Raw genomic sequence first — 16,942 nt, 5'->3', positions numbered from 1 at the left:
AAATAATAATGATAATAATAAAAAAATAATAATAATAAAATAATAATAATAATAATAATAATAAAATAATAATAATAATAATAATAAAATAATAATAATAACAATAATAAAATAATAATAATAATAATAATAATAATAAAATAATAATAATAACAATAATAAAATAATAATAATAAAATAATAATAATATTAATAAAATAATAATAATAAAATAATAATAATAAAATAATAATAATAATAATAATAATATAATAATAAAATAATAATAATAATAATAATAAAATAATAAAAATAATAAAATAATAATAATAATAATACAATAATAATAAAATAATAAAATAATAATAATGATAATAATAATAATAATAATAATAAAATAATAATAAAATAATAAAATAATAATAATTATAATAATAAAATAATAATAAAATAATAATAATAAAATAATAATAAAATAATAATAATAATAATAAAACAATAATAATAATAAAATAATAATAATAATAACAATACAATAATAATAAAATAATAATAATAATAAAATAATAATAATAAAATAATAATAAAATAATAATAATAAAATAATAATAAAATAATAATAATAATAATAATAATAAAATAATAATAAAATAATAAAATAATAATAATGATAATAATAAAATAATAATAAAATAATAATGATAAAATAATAATAAAATAATAATAATAATAAAATAATAATAAAATAATAATAATAATAATAATAATAATAATAATAATAATAATAATTGTTTAGCATTTGTTTCACATGCTTTCATAATGGCGGTTTTAGAAATTGACTTCTAAATTGATCTATCTCTTCCTTCCAACTTTCCCCCTTCCTTCTCCCTCTTCTCCTTTCCCCATTCATATTCCTTTCCCCCACCTATTTCATTTCCCCTTTCATCTCCGCCTCCAAAAAACAAACAAAAAAAACAAAAAAACTGGCGTCAATGATGACTGGCACCGCACCAAATAGTTGAAGGAGGATGGAACAACCCCAGGAGAGTAAGTGTTACATGAAAAGGCTGTCCCCTCATGTAAGTAAGAAGACATACTAGATAAGTGAAAATGACATTAGGAAAAGCCTAGACTCGAACCCTGTCGGCAAGTGTTAAAGATAATAGAAATGGAATGTTAGAAATTCAGTCTATTTTTAATTCTATTAGAAATAGTTAAATATTGTTTATGTCGGAAAAAGAGTCGATTGTCCATTCTTTTAGAAATCTGGATATTAAATATGTCAGTTAAAAGAATGGACAATGTGAATTGAAAAATATTGTTAAAAATAGGTTAGATATTAAACAAGTAGAATTGAGGATTATTTTGTTTACCAAAAGTATGTTTGGATAAATATTTGTAAATCCATGTGAAAGTTGGTAAGGAGATTTCTCAATATAGGAATCTGAGGGTTCGAAGTTAGGAAGTTGATGAGAGAGAGAGAGAGAGAGAGAGAGAGAGAGAGAGAGAGAGAGAGAGAGAGAGAGAGTCAGTTAGGAGAGATCGAGAGGAGAGCCCCTTAGAAGCGAAAGGAGAGAAGTAGACCATGTAAGATCAAAGTTTGAATTCCTGACGATCGGCCGGTTAAAGAATAAAAAACCAACCATGTTTGTAACTGTTTGTCTCGTGTCATCAACAGAAAAGGTAAATATGTTTCATCATCATCTTGTAATGAACTTTGTGTAACCCCTTCCAAGTTATGTGTCCTCCTCTTCATTATCACAATAATGTATCTCCTCCCCTCTATAGGTGTTACCAAGAATCATCCCAGTCCGATTTAAATGTTTCCCTCATTAACATCGTCATCTTGAGTCCCCGTTAATGTGTCCCCAATGCAACATAAGTACTAACCAAGCCTCCACTGGATGAGTGCGAAGAGAACTGGGACCTTGGAGAGGCTTATTGCGCTCAAATTCTAGTGAAGACCAATGGCTCCTACCAACGAGAAATCAATGGTAGACAGTTGTTGTTGAGATGACGCAAATTAATTTGCAAATGGTATCGAAAGAGGTGGAGAGTATGGGAAATCTAATGAGACTTATTGACACTCAGGCTCTAGGGAACACCACAAGTTGTCATCAAACAGTATTCTTTGATGATAGCCTGTGTGAAAACTCCTAGTGAATAATAATAATAATAATAATAATAATAATAATAATAATAATAATAATAATTAATTGTTACCTGTTTGATATATGTCTCCCCATCCAACATAAACAGCCTAATAAAATAGTCTGTTATACCCGCCACCTCATAAAAAACGGTGAGAGTAGTCCTTGGGAAGATGGTTTTATGACAACAGAATTAATAGCACACTGCACCCCACCCCACCTCATAAAAAAGGGAGAAGGTTGTCCCTGGGATGATGGTTTTATGATAAGAGAAAATAGCACACTACACCCCCTCCCCTAATCTCATAAAAAAGGGAGAAGGCAGTCCCTGGGATGATGGTTTCATGGCAAGAGAATCAATAGCACAATACAACCCCCACTTCATAAAAAAGGGAGAAGGTAGTCTCTGGGATGATATTTTCATGACATGAGAACAGATACTACATCACTACCATTACCCCCCCCTTAAAAAAGTATGTAATATTTGAGAAGATTACCCGTACCTCGACAAAAAGGAGAAGATACTACCTGCGTGGACAACAGAACTGATATTATACAATTCCCAGTAAAAGATTATAAAATAATAGATGAAATCGAGGTTATTTTTTTTTTAATTCATTCAAAATGCCATAAAAATATTATTCTTTATAGTTCCTTCACCTTTTGGCTAAAATCAGCATGTAGTATAATGGTGATTGATGATTCTTTTTTAAGGGTAGAATACAAATTTTAAGTTAAAAATGAAGACAACGAAAGGAAGTCTCATTTTTACAATTAATAAACAACTTTATTTGTTATCCTCGTTAGTAGCATGTACAAGAGAGAGAAACGAGTTAGTAGGTTGAAGTGTTCTTGTGTAAAGATAGATTTAATATACTGCCGGTTTGTTGAGGAGAGAACAGCTCAGTCCACACATGTTTTTAGCTAGTAGTTATCAGGACGAAGGAGGCCAGTTAAAGGAGATAGAAAGGGCAAAGTCTTTAGTGTATTTATGTGTTGTAGTGTGTGTGTGTGTGTGTGTGTGTGTGTATGTGTGTGTGTCAGTGTATCGACGAGAGCAGTTGTTTAGCACGATAAAGAATGTTCATTTGGATACAGCACATGGAAACAAATGGGAGTTAGAAGGTCGCCATGTTAGCTTGTTGTATGTGACCAAAGACCCAGGCTGAACATGACCAAAGGCCCAGGCTGAATGTGACCAAAGGCCCAGGCTAATGTCTGCTGCGAGAAGAGTTTCAGATTTCGCCTTTTATGTACTTGGTGATTGAGAGCTGGCTTGTGATGGGAGAAAATGCATTTCAAATCTCGAGCCATGAGAATTAGCTCCTGCCTGTGATTGTAGCAAGTTTCGACTGCTACACATTTTCTAGTCATGATGAAAAAGGACGACCAACGATATTCAATTTCTCACACTTGTGACTAATTTGTTGTAAATGTGTATTTTTTGTTTATTTCTGTAAATAAGTATTTCAAAGTGTACTTTCTGTTCTCCACAACATCAGCGTCATTTAATTGCCGGAAATTTTCCCATAAAAAAATTCAAGCACAGCAATTAAACAAAATACACTTATCTCATAAAAAAAGTTTATCTCATATAAAAAAATTTATCTTATATAAAAAAATTTATCGCATATAAAAAATTTTATCTCATATAAAAAAAATTATCTCATATAAAAAAATTTATCGCATATAAAAAAATTTATCTCATATAAAAAAATTTATCTCATATAAAAAATTTATCTCATATAAAAAAATTTATCTCATATAAAAAAATTTATCTCATATAAAAAAATTTATCTCATAAAAAAATTTATCTCATATAAAAAATTTATCTCATATAAAAAAAATTTATCTCATATAAAAAAATTTATCTCATATAAAAAAATTTATCTCATAAAAAAATTTATCTCATACAAACAAATTTATCTCATATAAAAAATTTTATCTCATATAAAAAAATTTATCTCATATAAAAAATTTATCTCATATAAAAAAAATTTATCTCATATAAAAAAATTTATCTCATATAAAAAAAATTTATGTCATATAAAAATATTTATCCCATATAAAAAATTTATCTCATATAAAAAAATTTATCTCATATAAAAAAATTTATCTCATATAAAAATTTATCGCATATATAAAAATTTATCTCATATAAAAAATTTATCTCATATAAAAAAATTTATCTCATATAAAAAAATTTATCTCATATAAAAATTTATCGTATATATAAAAATTTATCTCATATAAAAAAATTTATCTCATATATAAAAATTTATCTTATATAAAAAAATTTATCTTATATAAAAAAATTTATCTCATAAAAAAATTTATCTCATATAAAAATTTATCTCATATAAAAAAATTTATCTCATTTAAAAAAATTTATCTCATATAAAAAAATTTATCTCATATAAAAAAATTTATCTCATATACAAAAAATTTATCTCATATAAAAAAATTTATCTCGTAAAAATTTTTATCTCATATAAAAATTTATCGTATATATAAAAATTTATCTCATATAAAAAATTTTATCTCATATAAAAATTTATCTCATATAAAAATTTATCTCATATAAAAAAATTTATCTCATATAAAAAAATTTATCTCATATAAAAAAATTTATCTCATAAAAAAATTTATCTCATATAAAAATTATTCGCATATAAAAAAATTTATCTCATATAAAAAAATTTATCTCATATAAAAAAATTTATCTCATATAAAAAAATTTATCGCATATAAAAAAATTTATCTCATAAAAAATTTATCTCATATAAAAAAGTTCAGGGCTGGTTTTCATTGCAGAACGATGCGTCCAGTGTAACCACAGCTGATAAATTTAAGTGAAGTTCTGACTTGATGCTTGTAAATGTTTGAGACGAGGATTGGTTATTCGTATTATTTGGAGTCATCAGACTACTGTTCTCATCTTGAGTGTGAATTTCACAACGTTTCAGTTGATGTAACCTCTGACCTTCTTGAAGTGTATCTTGTCAAACTCGGGAATGTTTCTGTCAAAATTTCACCTATTATCGACCACCTGACATCCACTAGCCCTTATCCTCGAGTAGGCTTTTAATCGTGATAAGTAGTCACTCCCATGTAAATAAAAAAAAATTAATTCAACTTACATTAAAAAAAAAATAAAATGTATAAAAGAATAAAGATACACGATGGAACGATAAAATTGTCGCCCTAAAGAAAGCAACACTACATTTATTAAAAAAAATCAATTCAGGTAACTTGATTATGTAATAGAGCTGACACCTATTCAATGTAGCCGCCTTCAGCCTCAATCACCGCCTTGATACAGGTCCGGAACTAGGAGCATGTCTTTTCCACAAAAGTGGGAGCTCGGCGAATACTCGGCTGATGGCGGCGATCAGGCTGTCTTTGGTGTCGTGGGAGATCATGTTGGTGATGTTTTCGACGTATGACCAAACAAAGTAGTCCAACCGATTCAGGTCGAGGAAGTGAGGGGGGGGAGGGGCAGTGAGAGAAGGGTACAAAGTCATAGCACTCCTTCTGAAGCCTGGGTCTCTTTGTACTAGTGGTCCAGCGCAGAGTCCTGCTGTCACACCCAGGGTGTGGCTGTCACACCCAGGGTGTGCCAGTAGCCACCTGATTACACCAGGGGATCACCACACTCTTCAGCATATCCAGACACACTTTGGTATTGACTTTCAAGCCGACTTCGAAGATGTGAGATGGCATGATGTGGCCCTCACTTAAAACCACACCAAAGACCATAACTGTGGGTCGTCCGATACGTTGAACTATGCCCTCAAGCATTGAACCATCTGGATTTGCATTTTGAGGGTGCTGGCAATGATCCTGTTGTCATAACTTGGATTGGTAAAGAGCATGAGTTGTACAGCAGCACATCTCTGATCTCGCTTATTGAACACTGTGTCACTTTCAGACATGATAGAAGGCTCCTATCTCTCTTAGGATTTGTATACAACTGGCCAACTAGTAGATGATCTGCAACAAAAAAAGAAAACCGGTTTTCATCAAACGGAAATGGAATCATGGTGTCTTTTCTAGGGCAACAACTTTATCATTCCACCCTGTACATGTTTTATACTTACTTAAAGTTTTGAACGAGAGAGGCATTGGATTCTCTTACTGTCTGTAGCTCTTGATCAAGTTGAACACGAAATATGCGTAAATTTGTACGGATGTTAACCATGAGTTTCTTCATTTCTGTGGAGATCTGGTTCCGTAGAGTAATTAGCCTGGAAATGATTAAAAACTCCAAATGAAAAGATATATATTTTTTTCAATTATTTGAAATATTGAAATTTTTTTAATAATAAACCAATCAAATTAAAGAATAAGACCGGCACCATCTATGTATACAAAGGGCAAAATGTGTGTGTGTTTGTGTCGCAAAAACTTTCGACAGAGGCGACGGATCCTCACGAGATCAGTATCATTTTGAAGCTGAACGTTTCGGAGCACAAATATCGAAAAACTGGCCAAAAACATTTATTCCTTCATCCTAAACTGGGTGGTTTTGTACAAGGAGGGGGTAGCTTTTTTTGCTGACATTTTAGCCTCAGACAATTAGCAATAAACTAATCCCTTCTCAAAGAGAGAAGGCAACTATCCTGATAATGGGTAGGATTGAAGGTGTCACAGTATTTACCCGGCCAAAGACATATTCCCTTTTAATTGCACATGTCCAAACATAAAATAATTTTTTGTTTCGAAAAATAAAGTAGAGTCACTTTGGACCAGTTTTATGAATCTCGCAACAATTCTTTTGATAACTAGCATTTCAGCCCGGCGTTGCCCGTGTGTTTGGAGGTGTGTGTTGAGCAAAAAAAAAAAAGTGGTAGTAGGAAGGCAGGCTCGAACCCGTACCGTGAAGGAGGAAAAGAACGGGGGGGGGGGAACGTGACGTCTTTGCTGTTACGACCACCGTCAAACCGAAAGTGACGTAGATGTAAATTAAGGCTAGACAATCGAAAAGAGGGGATGACTTTCGAAAATATCGGCGAAAAAAGCGACCCCCCCTGTAGAAAAGTGCCCAGTTTAGGGTGAAGAAATTAATGCTTTTAGCCAATTTTTCAGTATTTGTCGTCTGAAGGGTCGAGCTTCAATACGATACTGATCTTATGAAAATCCGTCGCCTCTATCGAAAGTTTTAGGCAGACATGCAAACATACATACATTTATATATTGGTAGCTCAAATTTTCGACCCAAACCGATTAAAAAGCTTATCCTATCTCTGAATGCCCTTTATGTAAAATTTCAAATGTTTAGACCAGAAATTGCCTGAGTAATTTGGTAGAGACCGCAGAGGTCAATTTTTAAAAAAAACTTTGACCCCTATTATGACCCCTTAACATTTATTGTTTTGGGCTCAAATCAATTTATTAAGTTAGATCCATGTCCAAGGAACCTATGGAACCTATATCTAAAATTTCAATTGTTTATACCCAAAATTGGCGGAGAAGTTTGGTAGAGTTCTCAAAAGTCAAATCGTTGAACCTTGACCCCTTTACAGCCAAATTTCTGTCCGAAAACGGATTACAAAGATTTTCCCAAATCTTCATACCCTGTATATCAAATTTCGAGTCTGTAGACTGAAAATTGACAGAGTTATTGTGTAGAGAAATGTACACAGACAGACAGATAGACACACACACACACACACACACACACACTTTCACTTTTATAGATATATAGATTAAAACAGAAGATAACAATGCTTCATAATAATCAGTACCGTGAGTTTGTGACTGTAGACTACACCTGTGACGTTGGCAGGTCATGTGACTTTTAGTGACATGGCCTGAATCTATATTTATCTTAGTCGAGGCACGGAGCTTAAATCAATAATAGGTAGAGTAGAAGGTGTCAAAACCTGTCACTTTCTTCAACAATTCAGATTACTTTCAATTAGAAATTAGGGTCCTGACAAGGTACACATAGTACTGAAACGTAATTGCATTTTGTTTAGGCCATTTTAAATGTTCATATAATGTATATGTTGGGGTGGCACCCCTACAGATTCTGTCACCTCTTTGATAATGAATGTTTGAAAGCGACTGTTGAAAAAAAAAAAAAAAAAAAAACTAATCAAAGCATCAGAGAAATGTCTAATGCATTTCATGTCGATATTACAACAATCTCTGGCGATCTGAAGAAAATTGGTAAAGTGAAAAAGTTCCATAAACAAATGAATAAAAATTTTTGGTATTTTAATTACTGTTCCCATCTTTTAACGTTTCGGTCGATGTAACTGCCGACCTTCTTCAGGTGTATCTTGTTGATATCTTGTTCAGATTCTGACGATGGACTATTCCTGACGTCATTTCCGGTAAGCAGGTTCAGCTTTCCAGTCAGTCTGAACGCAAGACAAAGAGGGAGAGAGTTGTAACATTACTTGTCCTTCAGTTGAGCGGAGTTCCCAGTCAACTAACATACTTGTCTGTATTTCTGTTAATTTATTATCCATTTCGCTGTTTCTGGGTCTTCTCGTTATTCCTTTCAACATTTACACCACAACAGTATTCTTATAAAAATCCATGGTGTGGTCTTTGTTTTGGTTGAGACCATCTTGAACGACGATAGAATCTTTGAGTATTTCCAAGAACCATACCAACATTGAATAGAAATGGAGGCATAAATGTTATATATAGCGATTAAAGAAAACGAAAGGGTATATATGGTACATACATGGGAATTAACAAAACATTAAGACAATAGAAGGGTCACTAGGTAGCAAGTTCTACCTAAAACATAAAGTTTTATAAATGGAAAAACTGAGAAAAATGAAATTTTATACCAAATGTCGTACACATGTCGTACACACGCTTTTCAGACTGTATGCACACAAACATTTATCAATGACGCAATGGTTATTTGCTGGTCTTAGTTTCCAATTTGTCCAACAGGTGGCGTCTCTACTTCCTGTTTTGCATTCTTTCTGCTTCCGTTCTCTCTCTCTCTCTCTCTCTCTCTCTCTCTCTCTCTCTTTTTCACCTGAACCGATGATTTTAATGGTGAATGCTCTGACGAACTGCAGACACTAGTGCCCCCACGACGTAGACACCCTCGACAAACCAGACAGGCAACTAAATCCCACCCCCACACAGTAGAGATCCCTAGATGTAAAAGATCTTTCTACTCCAGTAGTTTCTTCCCCAGAACCGCTAGACTTTGGAATTCCATTCTAGGTCCCTGCTTCCCTAACTGTACTGACATGCAGAAGTTCAAGTGTAACGTGAACCAACAAATCCCAGCATAGTGCCCCAGTAGTTGCTGCCCCTGATAGTAGCTCCCTACACCAAAGTGGCAATGTGCCTTGTTTGGGGTGAAAATGTAATAAAATTAAAAAAAAAAAAACGTACATTCCGTTCGCCTCGTAATGTTCGTTTTAAGGAGAAAAGGCAAGACACAATCAACTTACAATGATCATATCTTTTCTCAAAGTAAGACGACACATGTCTACAACAACAATAATTTCCCTCACTCTTTATCTGTGCCTAAATCTAAACGTAGATTTCATGAACAAAGCTTCTTTCTTAGAAACGGTGAACGGTGAGTTGCACTTTATGATGTAAAAAAATTACCGTTTTTTTTTTCTTTCCTATTTATTTATTTTTTTTTTATTTATTTTTTTTTTATTTATTTATTTTTATTTTTTTTTTATTCATTTATTTTTTATTTATATATTTAATTTATTTATTTATTTTTTAATTTTTTTTATTTATTTATTTATTTTTTATTTTTATTTATTTATTTTTATTTATTTTTTTATTTTTATTTATTTATTTTTTATTCATTTATTTTTTATTTATATATTTAATTTATTTATTTTTTAATTTTTTATTTATTTTTATTTATTTTATTATTTTTATTTATTTATTTTTTATTTCTTTATTTTTAATTTTTTAATTTTATTTTTATTTTTTTTTAATTTTCTTTACTTATGTCATCACTTACCTTCCGGATTTCGTAATATTCACAAACGACGGTTCCATTAATTCAATTTCATTGTTGAATTCTTCCATTATTTTCTCCTGCTGTTGTTTGATTGCTGTATACTTAGTTTTCAATTCCGTAAGGGCCTTGTCAACCCCTTGGCAATGTTCGGACACACGACTAGCGTGTAGCAACAGTTCACCTGAAACATTCAAAGTTGTAGGAAATAAGCTCAGTATTTACGCTATTATAATAAAGCAGGACTTGTGGAAATTCCACAAAATGACAAATATATTTAATCAACAAACATGCTTTGATAAAGCTGATACATTTTGGACAAAAAAAACAATAACACACAGCAAATATGAGTGCCCATTGTATTTTACATATAAAACTAACCTAAATGAGATAAATTAATAAGTACTACTAAATACTCAAAAAGTAATATTGTGCTACATAGTTCAATACAAATAATAAAATCACATTGTAAGAGACAATCTTTAATTTATCCTTTCAATCCAGCACCCCTTGGCAGACAAAATTCTTCTTATTATTTTCCTATTTCTTTCGAAGTTTCTCTTTATTTTACGTAACGTTTCATTAACTACTTTCTTCATTGAAGAACTGCTGTACGACGAAATTACTACAGATCCCTTTCTCACACATTACAACAACGCTCATATATTAATGTTATAATGATATTCGAAAACGAGGCTACATCTAAGGGAGGTCACTCTCATATTCATGTCCAGAGCTACGAGATTGGCCTTTTAAAAGCCAAATTTCATTAATTTGGCCAATTTTCAAGCAGTTTGGCCTTCAAAAATCGTATTTGGCCTTTTTCAACGTGTAACGTACAGGCTAACTAAGGCAGAAACAAGCAGAATATTATATAGATGAATTTATTAGTACCCTTCTAGAGAAAAAAAAACTCCCAGAAAGGTATTAATTAACAAATTATATTACAAGATCTTTACTCTTATGCTTTTTAAGGATTTCTATTTTTTTTTCCACTCATTTTAATTCTTTTTAAACAAGGGAGGGGGGCATCGCCAACTGCGCCTTCCCCCCCCCCCCCCCCCCCGAGGAACATAAATTTGTCTCTGATGAGTTGTTTGGTTAATTTCCACCATTCAATGAAACACACGTAAGACGATTTATACTAATAATAAAATGAGTGAAATACATCTTTGGTTTCGAATGTTTATGTTGCCGACTTTTCTAGGTTGGGAGAGGTGCTGATCTAGCCACATTGATGAGTTGTGATACAATGAAACAGTACTGTATGTGGATGACTACAAATATATTTTAACCCCCCCTTTGGGTAGAGCACTGTCGTAAGTAATCTCACCCGCTACTTAATTGGCTGAAAAATACGAGCCTCGCTGTTTGTTTGTAAACCAGCGATTTGAGCACTATAAAAATGGTGGAGGAATGCTTGTTTAAAATAGACATTTGTGAATGTTATTTATGGGCACCGCTCCCGTGGGTCTAGCTGCACTGATGAGTTGTGATACAACGAAACAGTATGACTACAAATATATATATATATATATATATATATAAGTATAAACATTCCAAACCAAAGATGTAATCTCACCCGCTACTTAATTGGCTGAATAATGTAGTTATATCACGCTCATATTATTATATATATCTAATCATCCACATACAGTACTGTTTCGTTGTATCACAACTCATCAGTGCGGCTAGACATACACCTTTCCTCAGTCATGGATGTTGTCAGTCGGCAGCTCTAACCACCAGACTGCGAATCAGTGCCCGTAAATATTTCTCCTCAAGTTTCTCTTAAATTAACAACTTACCCGTCGTACAGTGCTCAAACCATCAGTTTGTTTGCAAACAAATAGTGGGCTTCACTTAATTGCTTGAATACGCGTTGGGTGAAAATATATTTACAAAGTGCTCAACCCAAAGAGAGGGGAGGGGCTTTAATGATAATAAATAAGGAATGTCAGAGTATTATACATTACATCAGCATGAACAATTGTCTTTGAAATTTGTTCATGCTGATGTAATATAATACTCTGAACAAGTGACATTCCTTTGGTTGCCAATCAGACAAATCTAAAAGTAGCCTGACACGACATCCGAGGATTAACAATATTATCATGTGATCACCTTTACAAGAAGAAAATTTTTTATGTCACATGTGTGTACTTTCATGTAGGACTAAAGCTGGATTAAAAAGTCACCTACATGCACACAGACGCACAACACTTAACTGAACAGATGGCAAACTTCTGTCAAGAAGAAGCAATCATATATATATATATATATATATATATATATATATATATATATATATATATATATATATATATATATATTATTACCGTTTTATCTGTTCAGTTAGATATGTTTCGGTTGCCGGACCATATTTACGATCTAGCAGCCTCGTCAGACCTTACAGAAATTTCTGTAAGGTCTGACGAGGCTGCTGGATCATAAATATGGTCCGGCAACCGAAACATATGTAACTAAACAGATAAAACGGTAATAAAAAATAAAACGCATATTTGCTCTGCAATAGTATTGAGCACTCTCTTCAGGTTTTACTAATTACCATTTTTGCCAAATATATATATATATATATATATATATATATATATATATATATATATATATATAAGCAGGTCATGATGTTATAATCATTAGATCACTCTGGACGGATGTTATGACATTTAAAAAAATAAATGTTTAAATTTTAACGATATTTCTCGCAGTTGAAGTTGGCCATGAGGTTTGTTTCTTGTTAATGGAGTCAGAGATGATTTCGTGGCAGGGTTCGAATCTCCTGACTGACAGTAATCGTGTTTACCTGCACTGATGATCTCCAAAAGGATGAAACGCTAATGTCTGTAGCTATTTAAAAATTATTGTAGTAATAATAATAATATTATATATATATATATATATATATATATATATATATATATATATATATATATATAACTACTTCATTTACTCACATAAAATTAATATACGAAAGTATAAATTTATGCGTAAACTTTAAGTATTTACTTCAAAAGTGCTCAATACATAGGTAGAGCTAGTTAGTAATTTATAAAATATATATGGCGATTAAGCTACACTGAATATTCTGCATTTCATCCACTCTAGGATTCTTCAGGCTTATCTAGAGTGGATGAAACGCGGAATATTCAGTGTAGCTTAATCACCATATATATTTTATAAATTACTATATATATATATATATATATATATATATATATATATATATATATATATATATATATAGACATGTATTCGCATGTTCGATTTTATCCCAAAAAGTTAAGAACAACTAAAAAACAAAGTTATAATTAAACAGCAGCTGTCTGTTATATTTGATAATGTTTGTTTAAATGGAAACGAATCTGTTCTAAATTCTGGATTCCAATACAATTACTGATTCCGATTCCTTTAAAATTTCTAGATATTTATTTATAGAGTTCTTTTTTTTTCTACTAATTTTTTGATTATAGCAATAACCCGTGTAATATGTGCATATATTTTCGCAAACGTAAAAAAAAATATACTTGTTGGTAAGGAAGGGTTTGATCTCTAGATTTTAGTTTTACTGGTAGTTTCAAATCAATATATTATTTTATCATTAGTACAAGCAACGGAAAATTAAGTTTTAAGCAAAATAAACAAACAAAAATAAACCAATTGAACGTTTTTAGCATCGAAAAGTTGGCACTTAATTTTTCCGATTCCGATTCTGATATTCCAAAATGTTCTAATTTGTTTGATTCCTAATTCTCCAAGATAGATATATATATTAAATGAAAGATGAGGAATAAAAGTTATATATAACACTCGACTAGCTACAACCACTATACATGATTTTCCCCATTGTTTATCTGTGCCTAAATATAAACGCAAATTCCATGAACAAGGCTTCTTTCTCAGAATTGCCCGCCTTTGGAACATTGTTCCGCTGGCATGCTTCCCGACTAAATACAACATGGTAGCCTTCAAATCTAATGTAAACAAGTTCTTGTTAAGCCGTCCTCATAAATAATCAAATTCTATCCGGTCCTGGATATGACCTTAAACTATATCCGATGGTGATGCCCCAGCTTGCGGGCTTCGGGGAGTGTGGAGTCACCTTATAATTGCCATTGCTCCCCGGTCCACTCTGACCCGGACTGGTAGTACCTATTAGGGTCCCAACTATGGGTTAAATAGAAACCGACTTAATAAAAAAACAAATATACTCTATTAAAAAATTGTTCTTCAAAGTCACTGGATTCGTCATTAAATACACCTGAAAAGGATTGATATGGCGTAAAACAAAAACAACCAACCAACCAAATTCTATCCAATTTGCACCATAAGTGATTATTACACCACCTCCTTACAGTCATTAATCCTTATCCTCGAGTGGCCTTTGGGCCCTGATAAGTGGTGACTCCCAAGTTAAAAAAAAAAAGAGCCAACAATAAAAGAAGAAAGAAAAAAATAAGGAATGCGTCCAAATATAAAAAGGAAAGAAAAGGACAAAATAGAAAATCAAAAGAAACATTTCTTTATTTGCTAAATTTCTAAATTTCAATAATAACCTTTTCCAATATTTGCTAGCCTTCTTTGACAGGCGGGGGAAATGGGTCCTTTGCTTTTTAAGTTCGATGTTTTTAGAAAGCGTTTAAAAATTAGACTCCCCAGCTTGATGAGACCTCCCCCCCTCCCATTTCATCTACTGGTGGCCTCCCCTAACCGTTGCTTACCTGCTCGCACATTGTAGACATCCTGTTCAATTCGCTTGGCTCTTGGCACATGAAGTTGGAGTCGTAAGTTGAATTCGGCATCAAATTCTTCAAGCTGTCAAGAACCAAAAAAAAAAAAAAAAAAAAAAAAAAAACGTTTTTTAGGTGCATCGTTTATATCATTTGAGTAGAGTAGATAATGGAGGTTAGGCTTATTTTGCGGCAGCCTCAAAATTCTCGCTTCCCTTATTTTGCTGTTTAGTCCTTACATTACATTCGCGATGTTTCTGACAAAGGGGGAAGAATTGCTGTTTTTTTGTGTCAGAATCCGTTTAGTGGCTTTATGTCTTGTCGGGTGCGATTTTCATTCACAAAAGGAAACATTATATTATTAAGACCATACATTTGTAGCTATTTTCACACTGTTTTGCTTTAACGTATCAATACAGGGATGAATGATTATTATTAGTATTGGGATGATTAATTGGAATCAGGAATCGGAAAAAAAACGGAGCTTTCCAGGGTGTCGGAATCGGTATCAAATTCAGAAAAAATTTTAGTCTATTTTCCGATGCCAAAACCGATTCCTTAAATTATCTTTTTTTTATTTGATCTTGGTTTAAAAAACATCTTCCTCTGCTTGTTGTAATGATAAAATAATAAATATTTATTGATTTAAAACTTTCAGTAAGACTAAAATCTACCAAGTGTGATTTTACGTTTGAGAAAATATAAGCACATTTAACACGTGTTTTTACGATACTCAGGACAAAATTTATATACATTTTATAGTTAAATATTTAGACATTTATAAAGAATCGGAATCAGTAATTGTATCGGAATCTGGAAAAATATTGGAATCGTCCCATCACTAATTATTATATTTACAGGTGTTGTTGAAAACAAAAAATAAATGAATAATGACAGTCTTGACGATATTTATGAAATTACGTTTCTGAATTTTTTAGATAAGGATTGGTCATTCATATTATTTGTCTAGATAGATTCATCGGACTACTGTTCTCATCTTGGGTGTCATTTTCACAACGTTTCAGTCGATGTAATCTACTATATATATATATATATATATATATATATATATATATATATATATATATATATCCGTTACCCGGCATCGTCTAGTGGAAGCTTACCCCCCTCCCTCTGCAAAAAAGGTTGTTGTTGGTGGCCAGTGTCGTCTCTGAACAATTGTGGACATTGGCGGTCATGCCTGAAATGAAATAATCTGGCTTTCACTGGCGATTAGTGCCGGTTTGGAGTGATAACCTGCAAGTACTGTTTGAATCTAAAAAAAGCAATTAAAGGAATGTGTAAATCAGTATGAATTAATAAAATTACGAAAAATGGTCCATTAAAAAAATAATGGAAAGTAGAAACAGAAGTTTTAGAAGTCAGTGATTCTCACTGTATATGAACTGTTTAGAGTGATCAAAATCAGTGGTAATAGTCCTAGTGGTTTCCATTTGTTGTTCAAGTCTTCCTCTTCTTCATTTTTAATTCGTAATACTGTACATTTTTCCGTATTTCCGGATCTTTTTTCTACCCCCCCCTCCCCAATACCTCATATTTTTTAACATATTTCCTTCTCCTTTCTTTTTTTCTTCCTTCTTCTATTATCTACCCTTTTTTTTTTTATATAATTTTTCCGATCTTCACAGTGTTTATTTATATACTAGTAGGACCCGTTAATCGGCGTTGCCTTGTGGAAGCCAGCCTCCTACCCTTGCAAAAAAGTAGCAAAAATGTATGGGGTGATAATATGCGTTTAATATACTGTGTAAATTTAGAAAAAAGCAATTAAAGGAATGCGCAAATCAGTATGAATTAATAAAAGTACGAAAATGGTCTCTAATAATAATGGAAAGTAAAGACAGAAGTTTTAGAGGTTAGGGATTCTCACTGTATATGAACTGTTTAGAGTGATCAAAATCAGTGATAGCAGTTCTAGCTGTTTCCGTTTGTTATTCAAGTCTTCCTCTTCTTTTCAACTCTTCCACCAATTTTTATTAAATTAAATTCCAATTTTATGTCGTCTTTTTTTGAACGTGTAAATGACATCTTTTTTCACTTCACTTCTTTGAGTATTGCCATGTTAAGAAGAATGGCAT

The 16,942-nt window shown here is 31.8% G+C and overlaps 1 protein-coding gene across 2 annotated transcripts in view; it reads right to left on the bottom strand.

Annotated features, from left to right (window-relative positions):
• LOC145247958 (coiled-coil domain-containing protein 180-like) overlaps positions 1 to 16,942 on the bottom strand; it is a 314,311-nt gene that overhangs the window by 83,799 nt on the left and 213,570 nt on the right. For both annotated transcript variants that reach the window (XM_080109604.1, XM_080109605.1), the window contains 3 exons: positions 14,835 to 14,928; positions 10,099 to 10,279; positions 6,230 to 6,376 (listed from right to left, as the gene is read on the bottom strand). In XM_080109604.1, coding sequence (XP_079965730.1) covers positions 6,230 to 6,376; positions 10,099 to 10,279; positions 14,835 to 14,928 — 422 coding nt within the window. The remainder of the gene's footprint in view (positions 1 to 6,229; positions 6,377 to 10,098; positions 10,280 to 14,834; positions 14,929 to 16,942) is intronic.

This window comes from Euprymna scolopes, chromosome 26, assembly GCF_053919585.1.
Source record: "Euprymna scolopes isolate OS-2025 chromosome 26, ASM5391958v1, whole genome shotgun sequence".
In the NCBI taxonomy this organism is placed as follows: Eukaryota; Metazoa; Mollusca; class Cephalopoda; order Sepiida; family Sepiolidae; genus Euprymna; species Euprymna scolopes.
The sequence above is the reverse complement of the archived record's forward strand: the minus strand, read 5'-3'. Positions and strand labels throughout refer to the sequence as shown.